A 15,016-nucleotide genomic window follows, 5' to 3' on the forward strand; every position below is an offset into this window, starting at 1 on the left:
AGGGATGTAACATTTGAGTTTTAATAAGTAAAAACAATTGATACTTTAGTCTTCCAAAGGTGGTTAGGAGCCTTATGTCAAACAAGGCTCAAGCAGGAAAGATTGTTATTTTGGTTGTCTGGAAGAAATATTCTGGGTTTTTTTCCCCCCATATGTATTCACTCTTTCTGTGTTGTATTTGCTTGGGGGTTGGGTTGAGGTTTTGATTGGATATTCTGGAATTTTTGTTCATTTTAAAAAATCAAGAATGCTAGAGAAGTTTATCATTGAACCTGATAAATCAGCTTAGTAATGATAGTAATGAAGTTACTTAAATTTCATTCATTAATTAAGTTTATTTTGGGTTTTTTTCAGAAATAAAAATAAACTAATACTGTAATTTGGAACAATATTTCTACTCTTCTTTGAGTCTATACTCTTTTTTTAGAGCTTATTAATTCTTCTGCAGTAATGTCAGTAATGTTCTGCTTTATTAGTTCTTACCAGGGAGGAAAGTCATATTAATGGGGGAGGTTGTGGGATTTTTGGCATGCCTACTGCACTTAGCTGAATTCAGTGTTGGGTACTGAACATGAGCCACTCTAGTAGAGGCAGGATGGCTTTGGGGAGGTTTATTAGATATTAAAAAAAACCATATTGATGTACTTGGTTATATAAAGGTAAAACCTATGGAGTATCTCATTGTGGGGAGCAAAGCCTGAAAAGAAAAATTTAAAAAATAATTGCTGTGCATAAACTTTAAAACATGCAGGAGTTGGTGCTTTAATGTCACTTCAAATTTTTGGAGTTGTCATTTTCCACCCTCCTATCAGTAAGGTGAGCAGTGCTTGTGGCCATCAGCATCAGCTTCTCAGTATTGCAGGGGACAATCTTGGTCCTTTCTAAAGTTTTATTTCACTGCATTTTCTTATACTGCCAATGAAAATGTGGAACAGGCAAGGAAAACAGAGTAAGGAAGCAATGAAAAATTGCTTTGAAAGGAAGACCTGCCGTGTAAATCTGCCAGTTTTGAATTCTGGTTATGAGTTAATTGGGAAATGCCTGCAGAATGGTAGCAGTGCTGAGAGCAGGTGCCTCTGGTTTGAAGCAGCTTCTGTTCAAACTCTTGTGTTGCTTTGCTTTATTCGAAGCGGGAGGTGTTTCAAATAGATTTGTTATGTTTGTCATGGGCTGAGGGAGGGCTCTGAAGGCTTTTACCTTACTGCTGGGTATGAAAAAGCTTCTCTGGCAGTCCCATGGGAAACTGTTCCTCTAGATGTCAATTTTCATTCAAATGAGTTTAGATGATTCCTTTAAGTTGTCCCAGGAAGTCAGGAATTGAATGAAGATCTGGACTTAGTCATTTAGCTGACCTGTCTACATTTGTCCAGTTAATTTTGCATTACTGCTGGTGTTGAGATACAGCAAAAGAAAGTACATCTGTTGTTGCTTTTCCTCCCTTCCTTTTTCATCCTGCAGCTTCCCTCTTTCCTGGGATTGCTTGCACTGATCCTTCATTGTTTTCCAGAAACTTTCATTATCCCTGAAGTTTAGTTCAGAGTCAGTGAGGAGCTGGACATGCACCATCTTTTCCTGTTGGAAAGCAGTTCTTTCTGAGGAGGATACCGGTTATGTCCTAAACAGTAAAATAAAACAGGAGCAGCAGGAAGGTGTCCTGCTCCATGACAGGGGTGTTGGATGGGATGGTGTTGGGAAGTTCTGTTCAACCCAGATCATTCTGTGATTGTTTTATGAAAAGTGATTCTAGTCCCCACGGAGTTTTGTGTGAACTGGGAGTGACCATTTCCCACCATGTCTCAGCACAAACAGGTGTTGTTCTGGTGAGTGAAAAGAGGAGCTGATGCTTCTCAGGGACTGATCCTCTGGCCTAGATATCAAATATGTCATTCAGTCAGTAACCAGTGAAAGTCTTGAGAGCTCTGTTACATTCATTAAGCAATGTGGCTTTGTAAGCACCAGAAGAATTAAAAAAAAAAAAGGATGGCTAGGATGAACTTTCTTCAGTTTCCTTAAAGCTCTGAAGTGGCAAGTAGTACTAGAAATGAGCAGTGTCAGAGTGCTCATCTGTCTGCTGGAGAACTGCTCAATCCCCTATGGTACTTTGATGGATTTGTCTCCTTGTGGCTAATTGTTCATGAAGTCTGGCGTGTTAATTCTTCCGTGCTTTTCTGATGCCCTTCTTTAAGGGATCTTTTCCATGCCCTTACAAAGTTAGCCTGTCACAATCTGTAGCAAAACTAGCTGGCAGGCCTGCACCTTTTCTCGTTAATGTATGCATTTTGAAATCAGCTCGCTTTTGCCAAGTGTATGAATGACTGAATCGGAGGCACATCTGAAGCCTTCAGCCTGTGATCCCATCTGTGCCATAGTTACATTCTGGTTCTCCCATCCCCTTCAGAAGTAGGGACTTCCAGGCTCTCAGCTTGAGCTCCTACCACTGGATCAAATATAAATTTTACTGGTTTGCAACCTTGGTGGGGACAGAACAGCTAGTTTAGATTTTGTGATCCGTGTGAGTTAAAGTTTGGAGATTGGAACTCCGAAATACGAATTTATGAAAGCATTTTTTGAAAGCAGAAATATGGTTTAGTAGCTTCAGGAAAAAATATCCAGCAGTTCAGTAATACATCTGTTTACCACTGTGGCAAGGATTGTCTGATTTCAAAGGGGAGAGGATAATTTTTCCTATAAGATTTTTTTTTTCCTATTTCTTCTTTGTGTCTTTCCCAACAGTTACCTTCATCTCAAGGGTTGTGTAAGGTAAGATGTGGGAGGTACATAAATGTTCCCACAGGCAGCAGGTTAAGGACTGTAAATCTCACCATGAGCATTGGTGATATTTAATAAGAGGTGATATCCTGCTTTTAAGCTGCTTACCTTTCACTAAACTAAAAGGACCTTTTTGGATTACTGTTCCCTCTTATGTAGAATCACACCTGGATTAAAGGAGATTCTGGTGTCCCTTTTGAAGGCAGCAGTGCTCTTGACAAGGTGGTTGCATCTTTGTCTGCTTCAATATAGCTGCAAACAAAAGAGAGATGTTCTTTTTTGGACAGTGGGATCATCTCAGCGTTTCTCAGCTGGGAAATGTAGAAGAGTTTTAATTGGGAATTTTTAACCTGGACGCTCTTGCAGCTGTACATGAGGCTGTGCTAGATAGGAGTTGATCTAGTGATGGAATTTACCTTTCTCCTACAAGATATGTGAGACTTTTTATGCAGAAATGAGAGGTGGAAGAGAACCCATTGAGAGGTGGAAGAGAACCCATGAGAACAGCTTCATCCTTGAATTTTTCTCATTTTTACACTGTCGGAGTCTCCCCAAAACTCTTCAACACTTGTTAAGATCTTGCTTTGCTTAGAAGACTAATACTGGCTTCATGGCATCCACATAATTCTAGTTGCAAAAACCCCCAAACACACATGCCAGACTACTTCTTAATTCCTCTCCTGTGACACAATGCTTTTACTGACATGTTTCTGTCGTGGCAGGGATCATTGTTTTGCCTTCAGGTGATAGCATCCCTCACACTAACATGGCTCCTAAATTAAAAACTCACTTTGCTTGATGTGTGTGACAGACTGTGGCTTTATGCGTTGTGTATGAGGCACCATTTAAACATCTACAAAAGCAGCCAGTGTTCTTGGATTTGAATTCAGCAACTCTGGAGGTTGCTGTTCCCATTACAGCGAGGAATCCGAGGTGCTGTTATGGTCTTTACTGGTTTTTGAACCATCAGGAAGGTCAGGGATTTCTGGCTTTTTTTTACACTTGGCCCTTAATTTGTGTAGATAAAGCGTGGTAGGACAAGTGAAGCTCATTTTTGTAGTCAACACTTTTTGTCTGTTGCACTCTCTGGATGGTGCAAAGTACAATGAAATTCTTCATTTTGCCAGTAGTGAGCCAAAATCCATCTCGTCTGTAACAAGATGCTGTGTCTGACCTTTGTGGATCTGAATGGCTCATGGTAGGACTCTGAACTCATGAGAGCTTCATTGCTTGGTCTTACCATTGTTCTTGCCTGCCTCATGCCAGCAAACCAGTTTTCAGCTGGTGGATCTCATCCAATTGAAGTTCACGTTCCAGGTCTTCATGACCACGAACGTTTGTTCGTAGAGCAAGAGCCGTGAGTTCTTCTTTTTCCTCCTGCAGGACAAGCAGGAGGACTTTAAGAAGACAATTTTGGAGGACATAGAGCCAGGCAGGCATCAGGTGAGGTTGGCCTTTGGTGCTTGTAAGCTGCAGCCTCAGGATACATGCTAAGGACAAGCATGGCCTCAGGGCATCAGTCTCCTCAAAGATCTAGAGACTCACTGTGCAGACTACATGGGGCATTCTTGTTCTGTATCTTCCCTTCTGCTGCGGTTTCTAAAACTGGTTTTAAAAAAATATTATCCCAACCTTCCCAAATGCTGCAGGTTATCTCATTGATGGCAGTCCTCTTAAGTCTGTTTCCCCTAAGGTCTTCCATGTTTGGGTGTTGACTTAAACTAGAGGCCTAGTTGAGTTTTCAGGAAGGTTATTTGGGGCAGATAGGTTGGTGACTGCTGGAATAGGAGTTCAGTCTTGAAAATCAGCAGAGTGTTAGGGACTGTATTTTTTTGCATCAAAAGCTTTCTCTAGATATTTTGTTCTGAATAATATTTAGATTTCTGTTAAATATTCACTGTTGTCATGGTTGAGAGAGACTTGTTAGAGAACAAAGTTGGAGCTTTACTTTGAAAGTATATATTTTCTTCCTGAACAATTAAATAACATGTGACATAGGGGGAAAACAAACAAACAAACGAAAAATCCCCACTATCCTAGTGATTAATATAACCAAGAATATTTGTGAACCCAGAAGAATTCTATGTGGGGAAACCCTTTATGTAACTGATCTTGGAACTGCCTAAACCAAAGAACTCAAAAGGAAGAATTAAAAAATACCAAAGATTGTCATAAGATGCTCCTGATGTCTCTGCTTCTGCTCTGCTCTTGGAAGTATTGATTTATCTAGAAAGGAAATAGTAATTGCTGACTGGAATCTCATTTCTTTCTTGAGCCCTGGTGGAAAAGGTACACACAGTGTAAACTCCTGCCTGATTTGGGTAACGCTCTCTCTTTCCCCTCCCTTGCTCTCTGTTACCTAAACCCACAGAAAATTCTTCTCAGCTGTTCTTTCTATCCCAGCAGAATTATCAGGAGAGCACATCACCCAGGGGCTTAGAGAATGGCCTTCCAAGTGTGGCAGAGGTGTTCTCCTTTCTTCTCCTTCCTTGTTGTACTAATTACCCCATTCCTCAGGGCTGGAGCGGTGACAAGAGACAGGATGCCGTGGTGAGCCCTACAGTGCAGAGAGGCAAGGGGCTCATGTTTGGAGACAATTTACTGGTTTAGATATTACAAAAGGAACATTGCTGTGCACTTCATCTAAGTAAAAGGGAAAAGCATGTTGGAAAGGTAATGGGGATGCTTTGGGACAACTTTCATTTTCTCTGTCGTGATTTTGATTATGTAATGCAGCTGAAAAAGAGAGATACAGATATAATTGAAATTTATGATTATTCTAGGTAAAAAGACAGGATGTGAGGAGACAAAGGCTGTCTCAGCTTCTTATTTTGGCTTGTCCTAGATGTCTTAAAGCTTGAGTTAATGCTGTTTGGTAGCCATTATTAGGGCTGTAGAGAGTGCTGAAGTCAGAATTAATTTCATTTTAAAATAAAACATGAGTTTCTATCTTCGAACGTGAAAAATACCATCAAAATGCCATAAGTTTGAAGATCTACAGCAGGTGGGCACCCAAATGGTTTGGTTTGGCTGGACTGATGGTGTGCATGGTGCTGCAAGGATTGGAAGTGTGTAGTAGCCGAGGATCAAGTTCTGCCTTCTTGAGGAAGTGACAGTTGGTTAAACCGGGCAGAATCTCTGCATTGCATTTAAATGAGGAAGCCTCCTGGCATCCGTGTTTGAGACTTCCAACAGTGAAGTCTGTTAGGAAGGCAGAGTGCTGCAAATAATTATACCTTACTGCCAGTTATCTGCTACATCTCAGTGCAGTATAGGATGCTTTTCATACCTTGAATATAGCTAAGGGGATTTAAAATAAATTTTGCATCTTGCCATCTTTTCATCAGTGTGGATTTAGAACTGGGTGTGAAATAGTTCAGGCAGTGGCGTCCAGGTCCTGCTCGGAGCACAGTGGTGGTCAGGAATTCTTTGCATCCACAGCTGCTTTGGGAGTGACTGGTGGAACCAGGGGTTTGCTGTGCTTCAGGCACACTTCTGACTTTTTAGGATCTCTTTGCAGTGGCTGGGGAAGGAAAAAGTGTGCCAAATACCAGAGTGAGCATCAGGACTCGAGGGCATGCTACTGATTCTTGTAATCATAGAGCCACGTTAACATAATTAGCTTTACATGTCCTGCAAATGTTTCTGCCATGCAGACAGTCCAGAAGCAGGTATTTATTGACACCTGAGCAGCCATTGCCCTGGAAGGGGAATACTTAATTAACAACAAAAAAATTTGACTTAAGTAGTAAGTCTGTAAGTTTTGCTGTCTGCCTGTGTGTGCTTGTGTTACTGAGTAAGCGAAGAAATCAGAGCTCTAATGTGGGATTTAGCTGTGTGTTAAAGCAGTGGTGGGCAGTAATACAGAGCTCTTGTGAAGGCTGAGGAGCAGAGCAGGAGAGGGGCACTGTAACCTCTTCCAGGGAAGGATGGGCTTGGATTGGGGTCCAGTCTCCAACAGAAGATCAGGAGGTTTCTTCTTCAAGTGTATGAACAGAAAACTAACTTAACATGCAGCTTGCAACCAAAGCAAGCCATATGTCAAAGGACATATGCAGAGTTTTCAGGAATACAGAAACTATAGAGGAAGGAATTGAGTTGTTCTGTCAAATCTCTTCTTGTCTGATTGTATTTGTAAGCAGCCATGTCATCCACTGGCAGTACTAAATGTTCATTTTCACTATCAGGTATACATGCAGTTACAAAGTAAAGAGTGAGTTTAGAGCTTGGCTTCTCAGATACTTGTTTTAAAACCATGCATTCCTAGTATATTATTGATCAGACTGAATATTATTATAATAGCATAATACTGAATGTAGAGTGCACATACAAACAGGCCCAGGAAGATGATGCTGTCTCCTCTTGTTCTGTGGGAGGGTTGATATCATTGCTCAGCATTCTTTGTGGTATTGATCATGTCTACATAGCAGGCACATTGTCTAGTTCTGTTACTGCTCTAATACACTTGTATTCAAACACATCTTTCCAGTATTCAGAAACCTTTTATATTAGAATATCATTCTTGATGCTCGTTCCTTTTTGTTGGTTTGTATCATCCTTTTCTCAGCTTTCTGCTTTATTCTCCAATCCTCTTAGAGTTTTCTGGTGACCTGCCTTGTGATTTGTCTCATTTTTATTTCTGATCATCTTCAGTATGTTTTATAAATGTTGTGTGCCCTCAAGGCATTATTGCAGTTTTGAGGTCTGGCAGCACATGGCAGCTCTCTGAACTGTGGCACGGCAGTTCATGGTTATTGTGAACTTCCTGAGACTGGGTGACACTTGTGTTAAATGTTCCACCCTTTCTGAGGAGGAAGCAAGGTCTTACTGTTCTCATGAATGCATTTGAACACTAAAATAAGAAGGAGGTTGTAAATATGGAAGCTTCTTGGTGTGATACCAGTATGGATTTCGTCCTAATCCTTTTTACCAGTGTGATTTAGTATTTTAGGTAACATGAAAATTGACACTGATCAGTTTATTACAGGCTTCTTGTGAGATAGATCTACTCAGATGGGTAGTTCTGGTCCCATCACAAGATACTGCAGAAGCTGAAACAATGGTACCATTTTTGCCCATTTATACGTCTGTTATTTCTTCCCTAGGAGCATGAATCTGAAGGTGGGAGAACCCCACTAATGAAGGCTGCACGAGCCGGTCACTTATGCACCGTGCAATTCCTTATTAGCAAAGGTAAATGCTAGTTTACATAACTAATTAAAAAGCTTAAAATGCCACTTTACAATGCCACATATTCTTGATCCATATTTAAAATTATTATGGTTATATGTATATGAGCATTTGTCAAACCCCCAAGGGTTTTTTGAATTCCATGTTGTTCACGATAGAATGAATTACAAAATATTTTGCTAGTTACTCTTCCTATTCTGTTGTATAGATTAGACTTGAAGTACAGCAGATATTTTCAACTTCTTAAAAAAAACACTTCCTCCTTCAAAAAAGCACATCAAGTACTGTCTGAAACAGTAGCAACTGCACCACGCGGTGATCCTGCTCAGAGTGAACATTTGGAATTGTGCTTCTTACACCATGTGTTCCCTCACTTAACACTTACAAGCCCACTGTTGCTGTTGCAACTTCCTTGTCTTTACAAGGTGAGGAGGAGGATGTGTAGAAGCCAATAAGTTAGTCAAAATCCCTTTTGGTCTTTCCCTAGAAGTGTGTAGGAAGTAATTGGATTACAAGAGTAAAGTTTATCTGTGTTCCACAAAATACTGTACTTGTTGATACTTCCTTTTAGAAAGAATTTCTGTGTTTAATTCTAAGCTCCTCTCTTACTAGGTGCCAATGTGAACAGGGCTACAGCCAACAATGATCACACAGTGGTGTCCCTGGCCTGTGCTGGAGGTCACCTGGCCGTGGTTGAGCTTCTCCTGGCTCACGGGGCAGATCCTACTCATCGGCTCAAGGTATTCACTTGTAGCTGTCAATGTTTCATAGGTTCTGAAAGAACCACCTGGCTCATTTATGAAATAGTTATTTTAAATCATAGAATTGTATCTTACATGGGGATGCTACACCAGAGAGCAAAACTCACCTTCTGGCTTTTTGTTTCTAAAATCTCACTTCAGGATGGCTCAACAATGCTCATTGAAGCTGCCAAGGGAGGACACACAAATGTGGTTTCTTACTTGCTGGATTACCCGAACAATGTTCTGTCAGTTCCTGCAGCAGACTTGTCCCAGCTCACACCTCCATCTCAGGATCAGTCTCAGGTAAGGCAAAAGGAGGTTTTTTTTACAAAGCCCCGTCAGTATTGGGAAGAAACGCTTACATAGTAATTAATTTCAAAATGAACATGGACAGTGGAAGAAGTGTTAAAATCCCTGTACACATGAGAATGATAGAGAGTGAGAGAATTGGTTGGTGCTACCTGCAGAGACCTGAAGAACACATGAGCTTTGTTCCCTTTTCTGCTCCCTGGACAGGATAGTCCCAAACCTAGGGTTTCAAAAGGATGTTGTGTTCTTTCCTGTATTTGCTCAGTATTTTGGTTCAACAGTTCTAAAGCCTTGTGGTAGTACCCCTCACATGGTGTTAGTCATTCTGTTTGTTATATAAAAGAAAATTTGTTGTGTAAATTCAGAATTCTGCAGTCTGAAGAGGCAGCTCCAGGGGAGTTAGCTGATTAAAAGCCTAAAGGAATTAACAGTTTTCCAGCCAACACAGCCTGGGATCTTGCACTGAGTAGCACAGATAACTTCAGCATATTGTCCCCAGTAAAAAAGCAAGGGTCAGGTCATACTGAGAGGTATCATTGAATACACAGTTTGGGAAGAGTGAACAGGAGTATGCAGCTGTTCTGTATCTGTGTATTAACACTTGAAGATCTACTCTGGCAGAAGGTGTTTTTACCTGAGCATATGTCTGTGCCTTTGTTTCAAGGTTCCCCGTGTCCCGGTGCACACGCTCGCTATGGTTGTACCTCCCCAGGAGCCTGACAGGACCCCTCAAGAGAACTCCCCTCCTCTCTTGGGAGTGGTGAAAGGTCAGTATGTAGCCACTCAGAGAATATTTGTGGTTTGGAAATGGATAGACTAGGGATCATTTTATTAAAAAGAGCTTATGCAGAGTGTAGTCCATTCCATCAGTTCTTGAACACTTCCAATGAAATATAACTTAAAACTATTTTATGTAGTTCGTAGGTTTTTTCCTTATTTTCTTGCATTCTACAGTATAGCAACACTGGTTGTTCTAACCTTATGGTGCATATTCTAATTTATTAGAATTATGCTTATTCAATTTTTTGTGGAAGAGAATGCTTGTGGTAACTGCCCTAGTGCAGACAGATAAAGTTAATGTACTCTAGGTGTGGTGTTCACTTTTGAATATTGTGCATTGGTCTTTTAGGATAGTTGCAGCTGTTATCCATGAATGAGCCTGATGCACAAACTCCTATCAGTAGCAATGCAAACATGCACTATAAAATACCAGGGCAGATCTACTCGCAGAAGAGTTTTTGTTGTATTAGTAATAGTTCTCTTGTGAGTTATCACAACTTCAGAGTTTTTGCTTTGAACGTGGTCAAATGGATTGGTTAAAACTCCTTGCAGCTATTAAATTGCAATCAGGGAGTTTTTTTCCAGCTGTGGATTCTGTAACAAAATCTCCCTATCTGCTAAGTCAGCTCAGAAAGAGAAGCAGATTCTCAAGTGAAAAGCTACAAACTGCAGCTCCTAGTGATCTACAGTTTTGCATGGGGATCTTTAAGCATTACAGTATCTAAACCTCTGTTAGCTAGATCTGCTTAAATCCTTTGTTTGAGGAAGCACCAAGCATTTCCAGAGCAAACAAACAAACCTAAACCCCTTAGGGGCACAAATAAAGCGAGAAAAACATCATGTACGTGCTGGTGTCCAAATGTGCAGCTGTTCCCCTCTCCATGCATATGCCATGTGTGTGACCTCTCAGATGCACTTGCTGTCTCATTTCCTAGGACGTGCAACACTTGCTGCTTTGGATTTCAGAAAAACAAATACCAAACAAATGAAAACAATATACAACTTCTGGTTCAAATAACCCACCAAAAAGCCATATACCAGCATGTGTGCCCTTCCAGTTCAATGCCTGTTAGCGCTGCAGAGTGGGAGTGTTCTGGGAGCACATTTTGTGATGCATAGGAATCAGTGAGGGATTAGCTGATGCTGAGTCAGAAGACTGAAGTTAAAAGCGAAAAGTTGCATTTTATTTAATCCAGTTATGAAAAGCAAATAGTTGACTGGAGTTTAGGAAACAGCTCTCATTACAAACACCTAATTGCCAATGTCAGCACATCCTCAGGTGTGTTTTTTGCAGTACTGTGCTGTTGGGACTGGCACAGGGAGCTCTCATTGTTCACAGGGGTTCAGGACATGCTTCATGCGTGTCAGCAAAACTCATCTGTGCTGCGTTGCAGGAGATGCAGCAATCCCAAATGTGTCATCGGGCTGATGAAGCATTCCCAAAAGCTCTGTGCAAAGCTCTTTGTGTCTCTCAGATCTCCAGGGGGAAAATGGTATTTTTGTGCTAAACACTGTGTGCTCATTGCAGTGCAGAGTTGGTGTGCTCTGCTGAGCTGCCACTTGTGACTTGTTACACTCAAATGGCTTTAATTCACCAGACTTTCATCGCTAAACTTCATGGGCAAGGAAGGGCAAAAGAAGGGGTGAGTTGAGGTGGTCATTATTCCCAAGGCAGGAGAGCAGTCAAGTTCTTGCATAACAAAATTGTTTATCTGGGGCAGAACAATTACTTGCTTTCAATTAAAGTAGCCCCTGAGTTTTTGTATAAAATGTGAACTACTGGGAGGCAGGAGAGCAGTACCTTGCCTCCTTAACCTTAGCACAGTAAGATATCTTTTTTATGGACCTGTGTGAGTTTTGCAAGAAATGCAGTAGTGACACTTTATTTTATGACGAGTTCTTGGCAAGTCAGATGTAAAACTTGAGCACATTTAAGTGTTCCTATTACAACTCAGATATGACATGAGGTTTTCCAAGGGGAATTTATGGTCTAATTTTGAATTTTATTATTCTTCTTCAGTAAAGCATGGAGGCACATGGGATCATTACCATTTGAATAATTACTTTGGCAAAGGATTTAATACCGGTGTTTAGCAACGGAAAAGAGAAACATTTCGGAGGCAACAGTGGATCTAGAGAGACTTAGATAAAGGTGACACACCAAGATGGTAATTTGGAAAGAACTGAAGAAAAATAAGGTGAAAAAGGAGCAGAATTAGTTATGGGATTGACCAGACCTCAGCTCCTACTTGCTTAGGATTGTTCTCATTTAGCACATGTCTGCTGTTTCCATGTAAAGAAATCCCAGTTCAGCTCTTTTTGCTTCCATGGGGAGGGGCAGGAGATCCCTTCCTTGGTGGCTTCTGCCCTCACTGAACAGGGGCAGGATTGCTCAGCAGCAGTTGTGGTGCAGCAGCTCAGCACTGAGAGCTTTTTGGGTACAAAACCCTGGTGTGCTGTTTCCAGAGGCCCGAGGGTCTGTCCAGTGCAGGGCTGTGCTGCAGCTCCACGTGGTCCTGCTCCTGCTTCCCTGGGAGAGGGGCTTGCAGCCCAGGCCAGGGAACAGTCCAGAGGAATGCTGCTGGATTTCTTCAGGAAACCAGCTGTTGATAATCCCCTGTGCTTCGTAAATGCAAGTGAATGGTTCCTGCAGAGCCTTGTGCAATGTGCAGGGCTGGAGCTCAGAGCACGCTCTAGATCATCATCAAACGTGCTGGGACAACAAGGAATGCTCAGGGAGCCTGTGAAAAGCAGCAGGGTTGTTTTCTTAGTCAAAATATTTTTACTAACATCAGCTGTTTTTAAACGTGTCAAAGTTCAAAATAGTCTGGTTTTGGAGAATGAGGTTTTCAGTTAAGTTTTTCTCCAGATTTGTTTTACTTCATACTTACTCTGAAGTTATGCTTACAAATGAACTAATTGGCCTAAAGTGAATACTTAAAACGTGTCAACATGCTGTCATTAGACTTTCCTAGTGTCAATTTTAAGTGGGCAGTAACTGCAGCAGTTCTCATTTGCAGTGCAGGGTTCTTTTAGAATTACACAAGACCAAACAGACTTATTCAGGTGAAAGCTGCCCACGTTTGCCTTTGATCCCTGTGAAGGAGACCAGAGTTCCTCTAAAGTTGAGTGGTACTTCTGGAATCTCTAAGCTTTCTCTACTGGAATCTCTAAGCTAGATGTTCAATATATTGTATTTCCTGGATCCCCATGCTAAATCCAACAATCCGACGGTGTGGAGAAGGGGAAGAAAATCTCTATATGACTTCAATAGATATAAATTCAATAAATATTTCTACTCTGATATCTGACTCCTATGCCTAATACTGAGTTATATATCCCAGCAGAGATCTCATGCATTGTGTGATTTAATAAAAATAGGGGCCAGGTTAACAGTAAAACTAAGAAATTACATGACTTTCATAGAGGTAGAAACATTAGTAAGGTAAAATGATATTCCTGCTTTTCCAGCTTTTGCATTCTGATTGATTTTTACCACATTTTTCTACTGCACAGTCCCAGCTTTCTGTTCATTGTTTAATGTGCTTCAACATCTTCTGATCAACTCTTGCTATTTCCTCCTGGAAACTTCCTGGGTCAGCAACTAGCCCAGGTATCTGGGATGAGTTCCCAAGGGAGATTTTACTATTCATGCCTCCTGACTTCTGAACTTTACTAATACTTCCTTTGTAGACTTAGAGACTTTTTTTCTGCAAATCCTCAGCCGTGCAGGCCGGTGATTTGACACCCAGACACGTGCAGGTCCCCAGGAGCACAAATGTGTAACAATCTTTTCACAGTGGATTGTGAAATTCTGCTCCTTTGAAGCTTCAGTCACCTGCTTGCCACCAACTAATTCAATTACATCTTAGTAATTTTCCAGTTACATACCGTGAATCCACCAGAGGAAACTTGGGAAGAAGACCTAAGATTGGAAAGTAACTGAGATTTTTGAATGGCTGAAAATTGAATTCAGCTTGGCTTGGTGCAGCTGTGTAACCATTGCCTGTTGGATGGCGTTGCACCTATTCCCTGCAATTTGTCATCAAACAGCTGCAGGAGTGATAAAGGCTGGCAAAATTACTCCATGGTTCCAGGAGGGATACTGTGAACATACTCCAACTCATCATTCAGCCTTCTGCCAATTAACCTCTTCTTTATAAAGAAGAATTCAGTATATATGAAAAACCATGTAGCAGATGAATTTGCTTGGGAAATGTAGGCTTATTTTTTTTTCCCAAATTAGCAAGATTATGTAATACTGTACTTTGCATTTGTGTGTGTATGGAGCAACTGATTGTTTCTCCAGGTCCTTAGAGATGAGTTTCTTACTGGTACAAATAATAGTTAAACACAGAATTTTCATGCAAATTCAGTATTGAGTTCATTTTATTCATGTTGATGAGGCTGGTGAGTTTTAATTGCAGGCTGCAAATTGAACTCTCAACTTCTGAGTGAAATCATATTTACAAAAAGAAATTTCAAGAGCAAGAACAACGGACAAGCAATTCTGTTACAGAGCACACAAATGACATGGTGATTCATACAGATTTATATAACAGGGTTTCCAGCAGAGAAGAAGTATGTGAATGTATAAATGTGTATCACACAGCTGACTTTTTTCTTGCTGTCATTTTTTTATGCTGGAAAAAAAAATCTTTTGGACTTTACTGTTTGGATTTCGATCCACTTTTTTTTTCTCATTTGACAATGACCATAGAAATTAAGGAGCTGTTAGCAAATTTCAGAATTTTGTCGAATAAAATATAAAGTATAATACAACTGAAAGGCATATAAATTAGTTATTTCCTGGGAGAAATGCCATCCTGTGGATTATAAGTCAGACCTAGAAGAGCAACTTCCTTGAGAAACATAACCACTCATCAGGAAATACGGTGTCAGGCTTGTTTGTTGGCAGCAACTGTATAAATACTGAACGTGTTCTAAGCAAATTTAAATTAGAAGAGTTCAATTGCTTGAGAAAGTCACCTGAGGACTACAGAACTGAAGGGTATTTTTCCAGGTCCGTGCTCACAGTGTTTAGGGACTTAAAATGTTATTTGCAGCCAGAAGCATTAAAACTTGGTCATGATGTCCCGTCCATGTTACTGGCTGCTCAAGAGACCAGGAATGATGCCTGGGAGAGGTTCATTGGGGTGAGTGGGCTCTTGCGACTCAGGTCTGTGGGAGATGATCTTAAGTGTCTGGGGGAAGTACAGGAAATT

At 40.8% G+C, this 15,016-nt stretch overlaps 1 protein-coding gene across 9 annotated transcripts in view; it reads left to right on the top strand.

Moving 5' to 3' along the window:
- Positions 1 to 15,016, top strand: part of ANKHD1 (ankyrin repeat and KH domain containing 1) — a 99,390-nt gene that overhangs the window by 44,737 nt on the left and 39,637 nt on the right. For all 9 annotated transcript variants that reach the window (XM_040078089.2, XM_040078090.2, XM_040078091.1 and 6 more), the window contains exons 11-14: positions 7,875 to 7,962; positions 8,572 to 8,699; positions 8,862 to 9,005; positions 9,676 to 9,778. In XM_040078089.2, the coding sequence (XP_039934023.1) occupies positions 7,875 to 7,962; positions 8,572 to 8,699; positions 8,862 to 9,005; positions 9,676 to 9,778 (463 nt within the window). The remainder of the gene's footprint in view (positions 1 to 7,874; positions 7,963 to 8,571; positions 8,700 to 8,861; positions 9,006 to 9,675; positions 9,779 to 15,016) is intronic.

This window comes from Hirundo rustica, chromosome 14 (assembly GCF_015227805.2).
Source record: "Hirundo rustica isolate bHirRus1 chromosome 14, bHirRus1.pri.v3, whole genome shotgun sequence".
NCBI classification, from domain to species: Eukaryota; Metazoa; Chordata; class Aves; order Passeriformes; family Hirundinidae; genus Hirundo; species Hirundo rustica.